The sequence below is a fragment of the Monopterus albus genome, unplaced genomic scaffold (genome assembly GCF_001952655.1).
Source record: "Monopterus albus unplaced genomic scaffold, M_albus_1.0 scaffold114.1, whole genome shotgun sequence".
In the NCBI taxonomy this organism is placed as follows: Eukaryota; Metazoa; Chordata; class Actinopteri; order Synbranchiformes; family Synbranchidae; genus Monopterus; species Monopterus albus.
The window spans coordinates 667,546-681,700 of NW_018127994.1; the positions used below are offsets into that span (position 1 = coordinate 667,546).

At 39.9% G+C, this 14,155-nt stretch overlaps 1 protein-coding gene across 2 annotated transcripts in view; it reads right to left on the reverse strand.

The window, feature by feature from the left end:
- The window catches only part of gopc (golgi-associated PDZ and coiled-coil motif containing), a 21,542-nt gene extending 9,012 nt beyond the window's left edge, over positions 1-12,530 (reverse strand). The window contains exons 1-4 of one of the 2 annotated variants that reach the window (XM_020611492.1): positions 12,020-12,530; positions 9,038-9,202; positions 3,635-3,658; positions 1,171-1,346 (exon numbers count right to left, since the gene is read on the reverse strand). In XM_020611492.1, coding sequence (XP_020467148.1) covers positions 1,171-1,346; positions 3,635-3,658; positions 9,038-9,202; positions 12,020-12,268 — 614 coding nt within the window. In that variant the 5' untranslated portion in view covers positions 12,269-12,530. The remainder of the gene's footprint in view (positions 1-1,170; positions 1,347-3,634; positions 3,659-9,037; positions 9,203-12,019) is intronic. The other variant, XM_020611493.1, reaches the window with a different exon arrangement.
- Between the last annotated feature and the right edge of the window lie 1,625 nt (positions 12,531-14,155).

Consider the following 14,155-nt stretch of genomic DNA (forward strand, 5'->3'; position numbering starts at 1 on the left):
AGAGGAGAGCAGAAGAGAGAGAGAGAGAGAGAGAGAGCCATCCCTTAGTTATGCTGCTATAGGCCTAGACAACTGGGGGTCCTGTGTCTCCTCTCTCCCGTAGTGTGTCCTCTCTCTCTTCAAGTACCTTTCTGGAGGTTGCCCTGGCTCTGGAGCTGTACGTTTCTGATAAGCAGTCACTGGCCACATTAAGCTGCCCAGTGTTTTGTTGTTACTTGTTGCTTTTCTTTTCTTTCTCCTGTATCCACTCACTCCAACCGGTTGAGGCAGAAGGACACCCACCAAGAGCCGGGGTCTGTCTGAGGTTTCTTTTGTTTTTCCTCTCTACTGTGGCCAAGTGATTGCTCAGGGGAGATTTGTTTGGTTTTCTCTATAATACAATAAGGTCTAGACCTTACTATGTAAAGTGCCTTGAGATAATTGTGATTTGGCACCATCTAAAAATTTAACTGAATTATTACTCGGAGCCAGACTCGGCGGTAGAGCAGTCGTCTCCCAACCGGACAGTCAGAGGTTTGAATCAAGGTGCTTGCAGTCCACATGTCAAAGTGTCCTTGGGCAAGACACTGAACCCCCAAGTTGCCCCCAATGGTTAGAGCCATCAGTGTGAGTTGGCACCGTAGATGGCTGCCTCAGTTCTGTATCAGAAACAAATTCAATGTGTGTATGTAACATACTTGGCCAAATAAAGGTGATTATCCTTATTAAAAGCTCTGTATTTTTTGCAGGCAGACTGATTTATGATGTGGTTTGATCCTAAATAATGGAGGGATGGAGAGATGAAAGGCTGGATGGGTGGGACAAATATAATGGGAACTTAGCCCTCTCAAACTACAAGGGATAGTTGAGATATATTACCACTTATTTAGTGGGGTGCACTATATTATGGCTGCACCTGGAGTCAAATATGATTCACCACTGTTAGCCAATGCTTCAAATACTGGAAAAAAAAAAAAGAAAGAGATAATGTCTCAACTAAAATGCATAATTTGTGAACAGGCATTTCAGCCTACCAGTGTTTGTACTGATAGTATTATGAAGAGGGTAAGTGACACTGTAGTGTCACACTACAGTGTCCATCTGTGTTGCAGGACAAACTGTTACGAGATAGAAGTCCGCTTAAGAGAGTTCACATTTAAAGCAGACATTTTGTGAGCTCCAACTCCTTACCTGCCAGCCAGTTCCTTGTCCAAGTATTTGGCAGCGAGTCTGGCTCCGTACACTTCAGCCTGCAACACTGCCATGTGCCTGCGTAGGGCCTCATTTTCTTTTTTATATAGTCTCACTTCTGCCTCCAGTCGTGCCTCTGCTAACTTCTCCTTCTTACTGGCTTCAAGCTCCTGTTCCTAGAAAAACACAACACAACAAGCACTATCAGCAAGATGAGTGGATGAACAAAAATTTTGCTCTTAAAACACCTTTTCACACCAATTATAATTTATATAATACATAGCATATGTAAATTTATACATTTTAATCTTAACAAGTGTCAATTTATGTATATGATTGGTTCTAGCAGTGTTTCCCTGTTATTTAAATACATTATTTCCAAGAAAGTAAATACCTAAAAAAAAAAAAAAACATTAAGAAAAGCAAAGGGAACCGACAGCTGCAAAGTCGATCCAGTTCTAGTACTGTAATAGTGGGTTGTCAAAGTCAGTATTTAATTATCTCACCCAATGTATCCAGCTTTCCTTGACTATTAGTACTCACCTTGCTGGGGAAAGGGAAACATAATTTATACAACACTCAGGGAAAGCAAAACTCTGCCAGGGCCAAATCAGTTTCCCCATAATGCCATAAAAGCAACATTCCCATGTTAGTTTGACCCTCATAATACGATTGCTTGACCATGAAAACTTGCTACTGGCGTTTGGAACGATGCTGATAAAGGGCTGCAATGATATGAAACGTTCATGGTATGATAACCATCTTAGAAAATATCATTATTACTATTATTATTATTATTATTATCAGCAACAATGACTCTCAAATTATGAAAAGAGAGGGGTCTTTTTTTATTGCAAGTGACTGACAGTTGATTGAGCTGCATTACAGTGCTAGATTGACCCTAAAGAATACAAAGAACTGTAAACATGATTTTTTAAAAAGAACATGTAAATTTAACATGTTATATAGGTAAAGCATGTTAGTTTGCATGCTACCACCAGGATTATGTGTTGATGGCTTGGATCTTGTGTCTCCCATTGAGCACTTATCCTTTGATGGTCCTTCTTGCCTCCTCACTGTGGTTCCCATGTGACTGTGGGATACCAAGGTGAGGTGAGATGGTAAGTGATCAGTATGTCAGCTATGTTGCCCCCTTTGTAGTTCTAACCCATCAGTCTGTACCAGCTTCCCTCTTCTTACTATCACCCGGCCACACTTATCCAGTCTGAATGACATCCCGTTGTCCTCACTGAAGATCCATGTCAGGTGGATTAGTGAGTCGATGTCCCATTCATTCTTTGCATACAGCTTGATGTCATCCATGTAAAGGAGGTAGCTGATGGTATCACCACTCTTGAACTTCTATCCATATCTATTCCTTGTGATGATCTGACTAAGGGGGTTCAGGTCTATGCAGCACAGCAACATGGATAGTGCATCACCTTGGCATATGTTGCACTTGAGGTTTAGACAGTTAAGCTGTGTAGGCAACAGGCTATATGTGTGGATCAGTAGAGGCTGGGAGTGTGTGTAAAAAGTGTGCATGTGTGTAGGTGCATTTAGGAACTGAATGTGTTTAGAGTGTCTGAGGCAAAAAGTGAACAATCTGGGAGAAAAGGAAAATACAAGGTACAAATACATAGATGGTATAAGTATTATTTTCCATTTACCTAAGGCTAGGGTGCAACCTTAACACATACGATGTTTCCAAAGCAGTTATACAGACACAAGTTTCAAGAATGAGAAACAGACGTATATTGCATGAAAAGAACTAAAGCACATAAGCCAATAATTTCCATTACACAATCAGCATCCTTCTCTCTGCCACTTGTTTGCTGCAAGTGTTCAGTACAGTTCAGTTCTGTTTATTTCGGTCTTTAAAACAAAAAAACAAAATAAAACAAAAGTAAGATGGAAAATCCATTTGAACCATGTGCATAATCATGCTCAAAATATATCTGCATATTGTAACTATGCATAGTGTTAGGTTCAGAACAGCATAGTATTGACTGAGAAGGTACAGGCTGAGCCAGTGCTCAATACGCCTACCCTTATGATATTTAACGTCTTACCATACTCCAATTTGTGTGTGTGGCACCTGTTGTGGAGTTTGACAGGCAAGTCAGTGAAGAAACGTACACATGCATTGCATTTTTTTCTTTAATAATGGTAATAACCAAATGTGCATGGTATAATATCCATCAATTTCATACCATGACATACTGCGAAACCAGTACACCGCACTGCAACCCTACACCAATGACATTATTAGTTTGAAAGCCATTCAAAAAAAAACAACAAACATGACAAACATTCACTTGTTGTTTTAGGGGTAAAACAGGGACCTCAGTGAGCGGACTACGGGCAACATGGTGAAGATGCCACATTGCGGGTCTATATTCAATCCAATCAACTTATTTTAAAAATCATATTTTCTGCAGAACACATCCATAAACAAACTTACCATCTCTTCTGGCGATGGAACAGGCTTTATAGGAAAAGAAGCAGAGGAAGAACAGAGACAAGTCAGAGATTAGAAAAAATCAGATTTAAGGCAACAGATGTTGTAAGTTAGCCATTCAATGCAAGTGTCAATTATACTGTAAAGCAGCAGGCCCATCAAGAATAGTATAAAAAGTAACTGAAAGCAATGGAAGCAATGAGAAAGCAGCAGAAAGGAGCACCAAAGCAAAAGGAAGCTTACACTGGTCTTGTAATGGCCACCTCGCACATCTAGCTACATCATCAGTTAAATACACTGTGGCTGGAAAGGAAACTCTAGAGGACGAGACAACTGTTGTGGTTAAACTTAGAGCCCTAAATTTGCAAGGCTCTGCAGGTGAACATTTTATAAATAGAGATATTAATTTTAACAGCAAGCTCTTTCTTTCATTTAAGTCAGTATTTTGATTTGCTAAGGAAAGTGTAGAACAATGACTGGGGAAACACTGGCCACATTTGCTTATCTCCTAAGAGAGAAGCCGTGCCCAAGTGAGCTCGGCACTCAACCCATTGCAGTTTGCATATCGATCTGGCATCGGGGCAGATGACGCTATTATCTACAAGCTGCATCGAGCCCTATCTCACCTGGAGTCCCCCGTAAGCATGGTGATGTTCTTTGACTTCTCCGGTGCTTTCAACACAGTCCAGCCGTCACTGTTGAGGGGGAAGTTGACGCGGGCAGCTGTGGACCAACACCTGTCTGCGTGGATCATTAACTACCTTACAAACAAACCTCCGTTTCTAAGGCTGCACAACTGTGTGCCAGACGTGGTGGTCTGCAGCACGGGGGCGCCCCAGGGGATGGTGCTTTCCCCCTTTCTGTTCACCCTCTACACGTCGGACTTCAAGTACAACTCCCACCAGCGTCACCTACAAAAGTTCTCAGACGACACTGCTATTGTTGGATGTGTATCGGGGGGGGAGACGAGTGGGAATATAGGGGGGTTGTTACTGACTTTGTGGAGTGGTGTGAGAAAAATCACCTGGTCCTGAACACCAGCAAGACAAAAGAGTGATGATGATTTCTGCCAGAGGTCAATCACCATCACTCACACTAAGCTTTCAGGTCTCAGATATTGAGATTGTGGACATCGTTAAATACCTGGGTGTCCACCTCAACAATAAACTGGATTGGACTGAAAACACAGATACCCTGTACAGGAAGGGCCAGAGCCGCCTCCACTTGTTGAGGAGACTGAGGTCCTTTGGTGTGCGCAGGGCACTCCTTCAGACATTCTATGATTCTGTGGTGGCATCTGCAGTTTTTTACACTGTTGTGAATTGGGCAGGAGGTAGCACGGTCAGGGACAGAAAGAGACTCAACAAGCTGGTTAAGACAGCTGGTTCTGTCCTGGACTGCTCTTTGGATTCCATCAAGGAGGTGGCGGACAGAAGGATGCTGGCAAAACTAACATCCATCATGCATAACCCCTCCCATCCCCTGCACCCCACAGTGGTGGCTCTGAATAGTTCTTTTAGCACGAGACCATTACATCCCCAGTGTAAGAAGGAGGGTTACCATAGGTCGTTCCTCCCCACAGCAATCAGACTATACAATACATCACTGCAGGGATAAGATACAGTCTTATGCAAAAGTTTAGGCACCCCTTGATAAATAACAGATTTTGGTGATTTTTTATTTGAACAGATGTTAACACAGTTTTTCGATTTCTCTCTAATACTTTATATTGTCTTGTTTTAGGTATTTGAGTAGTTTTTCAGAGATCCTCATGGCTGAAATACAGGTATTTTCCCCATTGCTGGATTAATTATGGGAGTAATATTCTTGTCCTTGATTTCTTGATCTCTCTTGAATATCTTATATCTTGTCTTGTTCTTGGGTATTTTTGATGTGTTCTCAGGGATTAATTGTGGGAGGATCATTCTAGTTCTTGATTGTCTCTCAAATACTATATTCTGTTTGGTTTTAGGTACTTTGGAATATGTTTATCAACATATGTGTGTGGTGTTTGTTCTTATGGTGTTTTTGTTGCTGCTCTCTATTGCTGCTGGAACACAAGAATTTCCCCATTGTGGGATGAATAAAGTCCTACCCACCTATGAGAATGCTTGTTGTGTCAGAGAAATTTAAAGAGAAATCTCACCAATTTTCAACCTTATCTCTGTCTACCTAAGTTTGGCATAAAGTGTGAACAACAATTTTTATTAATATTCTCTGGCTCATTTTCTAAATCTATAGCTCTTCCGGGAACCAGTGATGTCACTGGTTTGCAGAAGAACCACAAGACCTTTAGCTTTGGATTTCAATCTCGATGCTACCTGCTTGTATTGCAAACCAACTACAGTTCCAGCAAAGAAAATGGCATCTTTTAATATGAGTGCACAGTATTTAATGAATGAGGATGCTTTTTTCAGTGTATTGGCTCAGTCAGATAGCCAGGGTATTTATTCGAGCCAGAGTATACAGCTAAAGAAATCAGCAGAGGGAGGCTGAGGCAGCAGCTGCATTAGCCTAGATTATATTAATAATAAACTTTATTTCTATAGCACTCTCCAGCTCCAAGAGCACCAGAGTGTTGTACAGTAAAAACACACAAAACAATAACACTAGCAAAAAACAGGTAGGTGCAAACACAAAATACTAACCTTGACTAAAATTTAGGTTAGGTCTCAAAAGCCTGCTTAAAAAAGTAAGTTTTTAAGGCCGCCTTAAAGGCCACTAGTTCACTTTCCGCCCTTAATTCTACCGGAAGAGCATTCCACAGTCTAGGGCCTGTTAGGTAATTTCTTAGTTAGATAGATATTGATTAGAGATCTGTTGTATTAGAAAATGTTAGTGTAGCCAGAATGTCTTGCTCAGGCTGTTAAATGCTCAGTTCATTGTCATGAGTTCTGCAGGCTGCATCTAGGCCAAGGTCAGCTAGATTGCAGAGTCTGCCGGCAGGATGAATATTGCTAGTAGCATGATATGCTCAGCCGTAATCTTAATCATAATATTTTCCTAGGCTTAATGTCCGTACATGTCCCTGAATGTCCTGTATGTTCTTAGATACACACCACTTAATCAACACTCACACACATTGATTTTCTCCATGTTTTGACTACTGCTAGTACTGGAGGTGGAAGATGCCTGGACGTGTGATGTTAATTTTGCCTGTGACCCTTTGAATAAACCAGCACGGTTATATTTTTTATATATCCAAGTGGTCTGCGTCGTCTCTCAGAGTTCCTGTTTGAAAGAGCCGGGCAGTATCTTTCAGGCTGTAGATAGAAAAAGATCGGTCGTCCCATTTTTTTGTAGTGGGAGTGCGGCACCACCAGCAACAAATGATCAGCGGAGCGAAGAGCTCTACGCGGCACATATACTGACAGCATGTCAGATAGGTAGGATGGGGTGAGACCATGAATAGCCTTAAAAACAAACAATATGATCTTAAATTTAATTCTAAATTGGATCAGAAGCCAATGAAGAGCACAAAGAATCGGGGAGATATGGGTAAACATGGGAGCATTGGATAGTAGCCGAGCTGCTGCATTTTGGACCAATTGTAATTTCTGAAGCCAAGTCTGGGGTACGCCTACATACAAGGCATTGCAATAATCTAACCATGACATAATAAACGCGTGAATAGCTTTCTCCAGATCCCCATGTGACAAAAAAGGTTTAATCTTCGTTAAGAGTCTTAGCTGAAAAAAAAACAAGACTTAACCACTGCCCTAATCTGTTTCTCAAAAGTAAAACCACCATCAAAAATTATTCCGAGGTTTTTCACCGTGTCAGATAGAGGGAAGACTGAGGTGCAGAGTTTGACTACATCTGGCGGCGGGTAAGAACTAAAAAGAATCTATTTGGTCTTACTCTTGTTCAGATGCAGAAAATTTAGCGCAAGCCATTGCCTAATATCGCAAATGCAATTTTGCAATGGGGTAAGAGCATTGGAGTCAGATAGGAGCAGTGACATGTAAATCTGGACATCATTAGCATAAAAGTGGAAATGAACATTATAGCTAGCTATAATTGCTGCAAGGGGTGCATATATATAATGAGAAGAGCAATGGAGCCAGGGTAGAACCTTGAGGAACGCCTGAAGTGAGAGGAGCTATATTAGAGACACAATCACCAATACCGACCAACAAAGTTCGATCGGTTAAAAAAGTAGAAAACCAGTTTAAGGTGGCGCCTTTAAGCCCAACGAAATGTTTAAGTCTCAACAAGAGGATAGGATGATCAACAGTATCGAACGCTGCAGATAGATCCAATCAGAACTAATAGCACAGAACATTTGGTATCGAGAGCCATAGTGATATCATTATGAGTCTTAAGTAACGCTGATTCTGTACTGTGGCAGGGCTTAAAGCCTGATTGAAACTTATCAATATTTTCACAATCTAAGTGTGACTGCAACTGGGTGAATACGATTTTTTCCAGAATTTTGGACAAAAAAGGAAGAAGGGAAATTGGACGAAAAGACAATAATAGAGAGGGATCCAGATTAGGTTTTTTGAGAAGTGGTCAAACTATCGCATGCTTAAGAGCAGTCGGGACCACACTGGCATACAGAGAGAGATTAATAAACGTGACCAGGGAGGGACTGAGAAATCAAAGTGAAGAAACTAAGAGAATGTAAAACGTGATCCAGGCTGAGTATGTGCTGGGGGCTTTGGCATATTATGCGTGATGTGTAACTAAAACATCCATTCAGACATAATTCTTACACAAGATTAATACAAGAAAACAACTGGTGTCAAGGTACACTTTTTAGAATCAACATTATCTTCTAACCTTGAAGCACAGCACACTAGAGCAGACTTTGAATCTTACTAAACTGCATTAATAACACACATTAAAGTCTAACACATTAAAGTCTAATAATTATCTGACTGATTTATTAATTTCTAACAGGGAACATTTTGATAGTTAATTCTCAACCGCACAGAAGAGGGCATTAATGCAACAAACTTTGGATGCCAGTGTACCAAAAACCTAAGGAAGAAGAGTAAGCAAAAGAAGCTCCTCAAACTTTAAGAAAAAAATCACTATTTATGGAAGAGTGGCTGAAGAAGGGGATTTGGTCTATTGCTCATCTAATGGATGGTAGAGGCAATTTACTGACCTACTCAGACCATGTCAAACAAAGATGGTGACATGCCGCCATCTTGACCAACAGCAAATACAGAGATATACAACACAATACAGGAGCTTGAGGACATATAGTGAGAAATGAATTGGAGGAATTGAGGAGGTTTATAAGTGCTGTTAAATTGTATGCTTCTGCATTGTCTATCACAAAAGTGAATATGGCACAAATATTATCCTAATAATATCTTTTACAAAAAATAGTTTCCTGACTCTAAACAAATGTATTCATTTTGGAGGCTGTAGACAGTAATTCATCCTACCTACCATTCTAACTTTGATGGTGTCAGAGTCCTCATCCTGGCCTTGCTTGGCATGAAGCTGCAGCTGGAGAGCATGAAGCTGTAGCAGCTGGTCATGGACCTCCCTTTCTAACACTGTCCGCTCAGCCTTAGCCTCAGTCAGCTCAGAACGCAAGTCCACCAGCTGAGCCTGGAGTTTAGGGTTGGATGAATGGAGGGAAAGAAATGTGTAAGAAGCAGGGGAATGAGGGAGAACAACAAAGGGAGATATGTGAATGAATGAATGAATAAATTAAGGCTCTTTTTGTCATTGTACATGCACAACAGAAATTAAAGAGCTCTGCTCATTGGGTCTATCAGACAAGCAACATATGAACATACATACCATAATTAACAATTGACAGTCAATAAATAACCTAGTGAATAACCTATCAGAAACCCACTTCAGCTGTTCTAGTTACACTGGGAACCCAAACACCGTCGACGCAGCCACCAGACAGAAAGTTAAACCTGTCTCAGGTTAGTAAAAATCAGGATGCAATTGGAGCCCCAATCTATCAGATGTATCCAGAGTGGAAAAGACAAGTCTTTGCCTTTTTTCAACACCTGCTTATTCCTGTAGTGGCACTGAAAGGTCTGAATAATTTTATTTAACAAATTAATTGCTAGTTCCTTTCACTGTCAACAAAGGGCGATAGCAGCCTGCTTATGGACCAGTATATGACAACCCGAGCAGATTCGTCCCCAAACTGCACTGTTATGACGACCATAGCCTAGCAACAGCCACACACACCAATTCTTGCACCCTCCTGGTGTGTCATCTTATATGATGATGATTAAATAAAAAAAATGGGGGGGGGCATATTTGCAAGCTGCACTGGTGTTCCTAGTTACAAAATTTAGTCACAAAGTGTGACTAACTTGGTCACAGTCTGGTGCCGTGCATTACATATTAGTTTTAAGCTGTATAAGCTCCAACATGTGGTCATAAAGCTTGAACTCTGTGTCTGAGTTGCTATATAAAGCAGTTTTCTCAAAATGGCAGTTGTGGGGGCAAGTTGAGCCAGTGGTTGAACTTAGCCCAGTCATTCCCATTCATATTTTCTTAAAATTAGGTTAAATTAATGAACATGTTCAAATGTTTTTTTCTGATATTTCAGAGTATATAGATGAGTTTCCTGTCAACAGACTTTGGATGATGACTCCGCATCAGGGGAGTAGAAAGCACGCTAGTACACCATTATGTTTGCTTATTTTTTGGAGGTTTTCATCATTTTGAAATAATCAGTTCAGCAAAGCCCTTCTTTAATAACAGACCATATATGAACTTTCACTGAAGTGATGTTACCTCAGTTATCACCATGGACATTATATCAAAAGTTGTGAACAGCCCACAAAAAAATCTTTATTCCACATTTTATGACACTTACAGTATATAAACAAATAATATTAGGCATTTTAACATAACACGATTAACTTTATCACTGTAATTTTTATCATGACGTTAGCTTGGTTCTATAGTTTTTAGTGTCATTAGCTAGCTTAACTGTGAAGTCAATAGAGATGTCACCTGTCTCTTATAAATTAGGATCAGCTTGTTCTTACAAATCTCTACCACATTCAGCCAATGCAGGATGCAGTTGGACTGCTTCTGACTCACTTTACATGAACAGTAAAGTTTAAAAAAGAAGATGGGGCTGAAAACCTCAAAGAAAGAAGTTAAAATAATATTAGCCTTCAAATAGTTGTGCATCTAGCAGCAGTAACTGTGCAGACAATAAAGAGGGTTCAAGACAACTCCCAGTGAGTCCAGTACAAACACCAGTCAACTATGAAAGCATATACTGGCAAGAAAAAGTATGTGAACCTTTTGGAATTTCATTGTTTTCTGCATTAATTTGACATAAAATGTGATCTGATCTTCATCTAAGTCAAGAGCACTGATGAATATAATGTGCCTAATATAACAACACAAAAAATTCTGATCTTTCATGTCTTTATTGAGAACAACCATAAAAACCTCACAGTGCTAGTGGAAAAAGTATGTGAACCCTTGAGTTAATAACCTCAAAAAAGCTAATTGGAGTCAGGTGTTAGCATACCTGGAGTCTAGTTAAGAAAATGAATTTGGAGGTGTGGACTAGAGCTATTTTGACTGATAAAAAACAGGGCAGCCTCCTCGCTCTTTAGAGCAGAAATAAGAGCTTTGGGATGTCTTCCATCATACTGGACCAGAATGACTTCCGGGTCAAGCACGGATTGAGTTATGATAAAAAATAAAGGAATTGAATTCACCTACTGAGTCTCAGTCACTCCGCTTTGTTCTCTACCCCTGTGATACATGCACATGTTGCTCAGAAATAATAAATATTAATAAAAATAATAATAAACCAAGGCAGCCATCTGTAAACATGTTTATGTCTGCTGTAAAGTTTGAGTCTATGGGGATTGACTCCTATTGGAAGCCAGGCTCAAGCAACCATTTGAGAAACTGCAGGATTTGGCACTTCCGCATTGGCTTCATTTCTCGTTCCCGGAGGTTCCCTCTTAGGATCAAGTTGGACAGAAAAATGGCATCATTTTGCGCAGATCTGGGTTCTCTCAAACGCGCCTATAAGATGGGTCTTTGTTGCTATAAGGAATTACCCAGTTCTCGCGAGAGGTCTCCGAGACAGTGATGCAGAGTTACATAGTGCAATAACATAACTTTAATTTTTGTGGATGCAAAGTATATATAGCAACTACTGTTTGAAATAGATAAATACAAAAATAAGTATACATTCATTTTGCCAAAGAATCATATGTAAAAGTGGCTCATTTTGCCCCGTTTTCCCATACATGTAACACCGTTCATTAAGAACCAAACAACTGCCATACCGAAATAATAAGAGTGACAGCAACGTTGCCATTATTTGCCTGTCGATCTCGACAGGAGAATCTGCATGTAACCTCATAGAGGAAACTTGAAAATGTAATGTTAATTGTGCGTCATATAAGAGTTACTAACCTCTAGTTTATGGTTGAGTTGGAAAACCGTCTGGGTTTTGTGACACAGCTGAGCAAAACAAGAGCTTAGGCTGGTCATCTTCTGCCGACCCTCGTATGTAATATCGACTTGATCTGGATCTATTTCTCCGAGCAGCAGATCCACATCTACGAAGGCCTTGTCAAACTCTTTCTCCAGCACTTCCAGCCAACGAAACATGGACATACCGGGACCAAGGCCCGACGGGGAGCATCCAGCCGAAACGGACATGACTAGAGCACAACAGAGCCTTAACGATGGTTTTAGCTCACAAGCTAACTTTTATTGAGAGTACCTAATGTAAATGACTTCCCTCTCTGCTGACCACTGCAAAATAACTTGAAAATTAAACTGCGTAGTGCATTAACACATAAAAGTATCGACTAACTGCGTTGTCTAAGTCTTGTGTAACCACAGTCTGACCAGGAAGTTCTACATTAACGCTAGCCTGACGATTCCATCTGGGATGGATCTACTACAGTCTGCCCGAGAACAGGCAAAAGCAATGGGTAACAGAATGGTTAGCCTTAGATCCTAAAACTCGCGAAGTTTGGGGAGCTTTTTTTTTTTTTTGAACATCATATTTACAAACATACTAAGTAAAATTGTCTTACAGAACCCATTAAGAACTGAGCAACAAATCACACATCTTAATAACAGAACAGAACAAAGTAATAAATTGAAGAGAGAGAGAGAACAAAAATAATAATAACATAAAATTAATTAAAACATATAACCAGGGGCTTATAATAAATCAAATCGTCCAATTGCAGATAAAAGACCTCGGGCTCCTTTAACACTCATGTAGCCTAGGGATGCTTTAAATGCCGATATTTCATGCCTAAACGCATCTAAACAACGTTGCCTTTTACTCCATTTACATTTATGAATATAATATTTTGCCAAAATGATATGGTTATTCACCAAGAATTCCATGTCTTTTTCTTTCAGAGATATATCAAATTTGATCCTTTCTAATGTGAAGGGTGCTAAGAAATCAGTTTTGGACCTGAGCCAGTCACTTAAACATGCCCAAAAGTTAGATGTACAATTACAACAGAAAAACAAGTGATCTGTGGTCTCTGTCTCAGTTGCAAAAAGTACAACGGTTCTCATCCATATTAAATTTCATTTGCAAGAATTCTTTAGAGGGGTAGAATTCTTTCAGCATCTTGAAATGCATCTCTTTGGCTTTAGGAATTATGGGGAGTGAGATGTATCGCTTTCTTATTTCACAAGCCATATGGCCTGCAAGACGATAATACATAGTTTCTTCTTGCAGGTGGAGGATAACATATATTAAGAAGCTGAGCTCTGATAAAGGAGTTGGAACATTGCTCATCAACCACATTTATGTTGCTGACTATTAAAGGACATAGTTCTGGATTGACAGAAGAGTACAAAATATCCTGTGACACCATCTGTTTAAGCTGGAAGGGAACAGCGTGAATAATCCTCTCGTATGCATTTCTTGATGAAGACAAGTTAAATTTCATAGATACTTCAGAATAGGTCAGTAAATTGCCTCTACCATCCATTAGATGAGCAAAAGACCAAATCCCCTTCTTCAGCCACTCTTCCATAAATAGTTATTTTTTTCTTAAAGTTTGAGGAGTTTCTTTTGCTTACTCTTCTTCTTTAGGTTTTTGGTACATTGGCATCCAAAGTTTGTTGCATTAGTGCCCTCTTCTGTCCGGTTGAGAATTAACTATCAAATTGTTCCCTGTTAGAAATTAATAAATTAGTCAGATAATTATTAGACTTTAATGTGTGTTATTAATGCAGTTTAGTGAGATTCAAAGTCTGCTCATGTGTGCTCTGCTTCAAGATTAGAAAATAATGTTGACTCTGAGAAGGGTACCTTGATACCAGTTGTTTTCTTGTATTAATCTTGTGTAAGAATTATGTCTGAATGGATGTTTTAGTTACACATCACACATACAACATACACACACACACATGGAATTCTTCATTTTGTTATGTCCATGTGCTCCAAGCATGCAGAGCTCTAGATAAGAGAAGGAGACGTCGGACTGTCTCCAGCTCCTGATGTTTTTACAGCTGTCTGTGTAAGGGGTGTTAGGTAATTTCTTAGTTAGATAGATATGGATTAGAGAT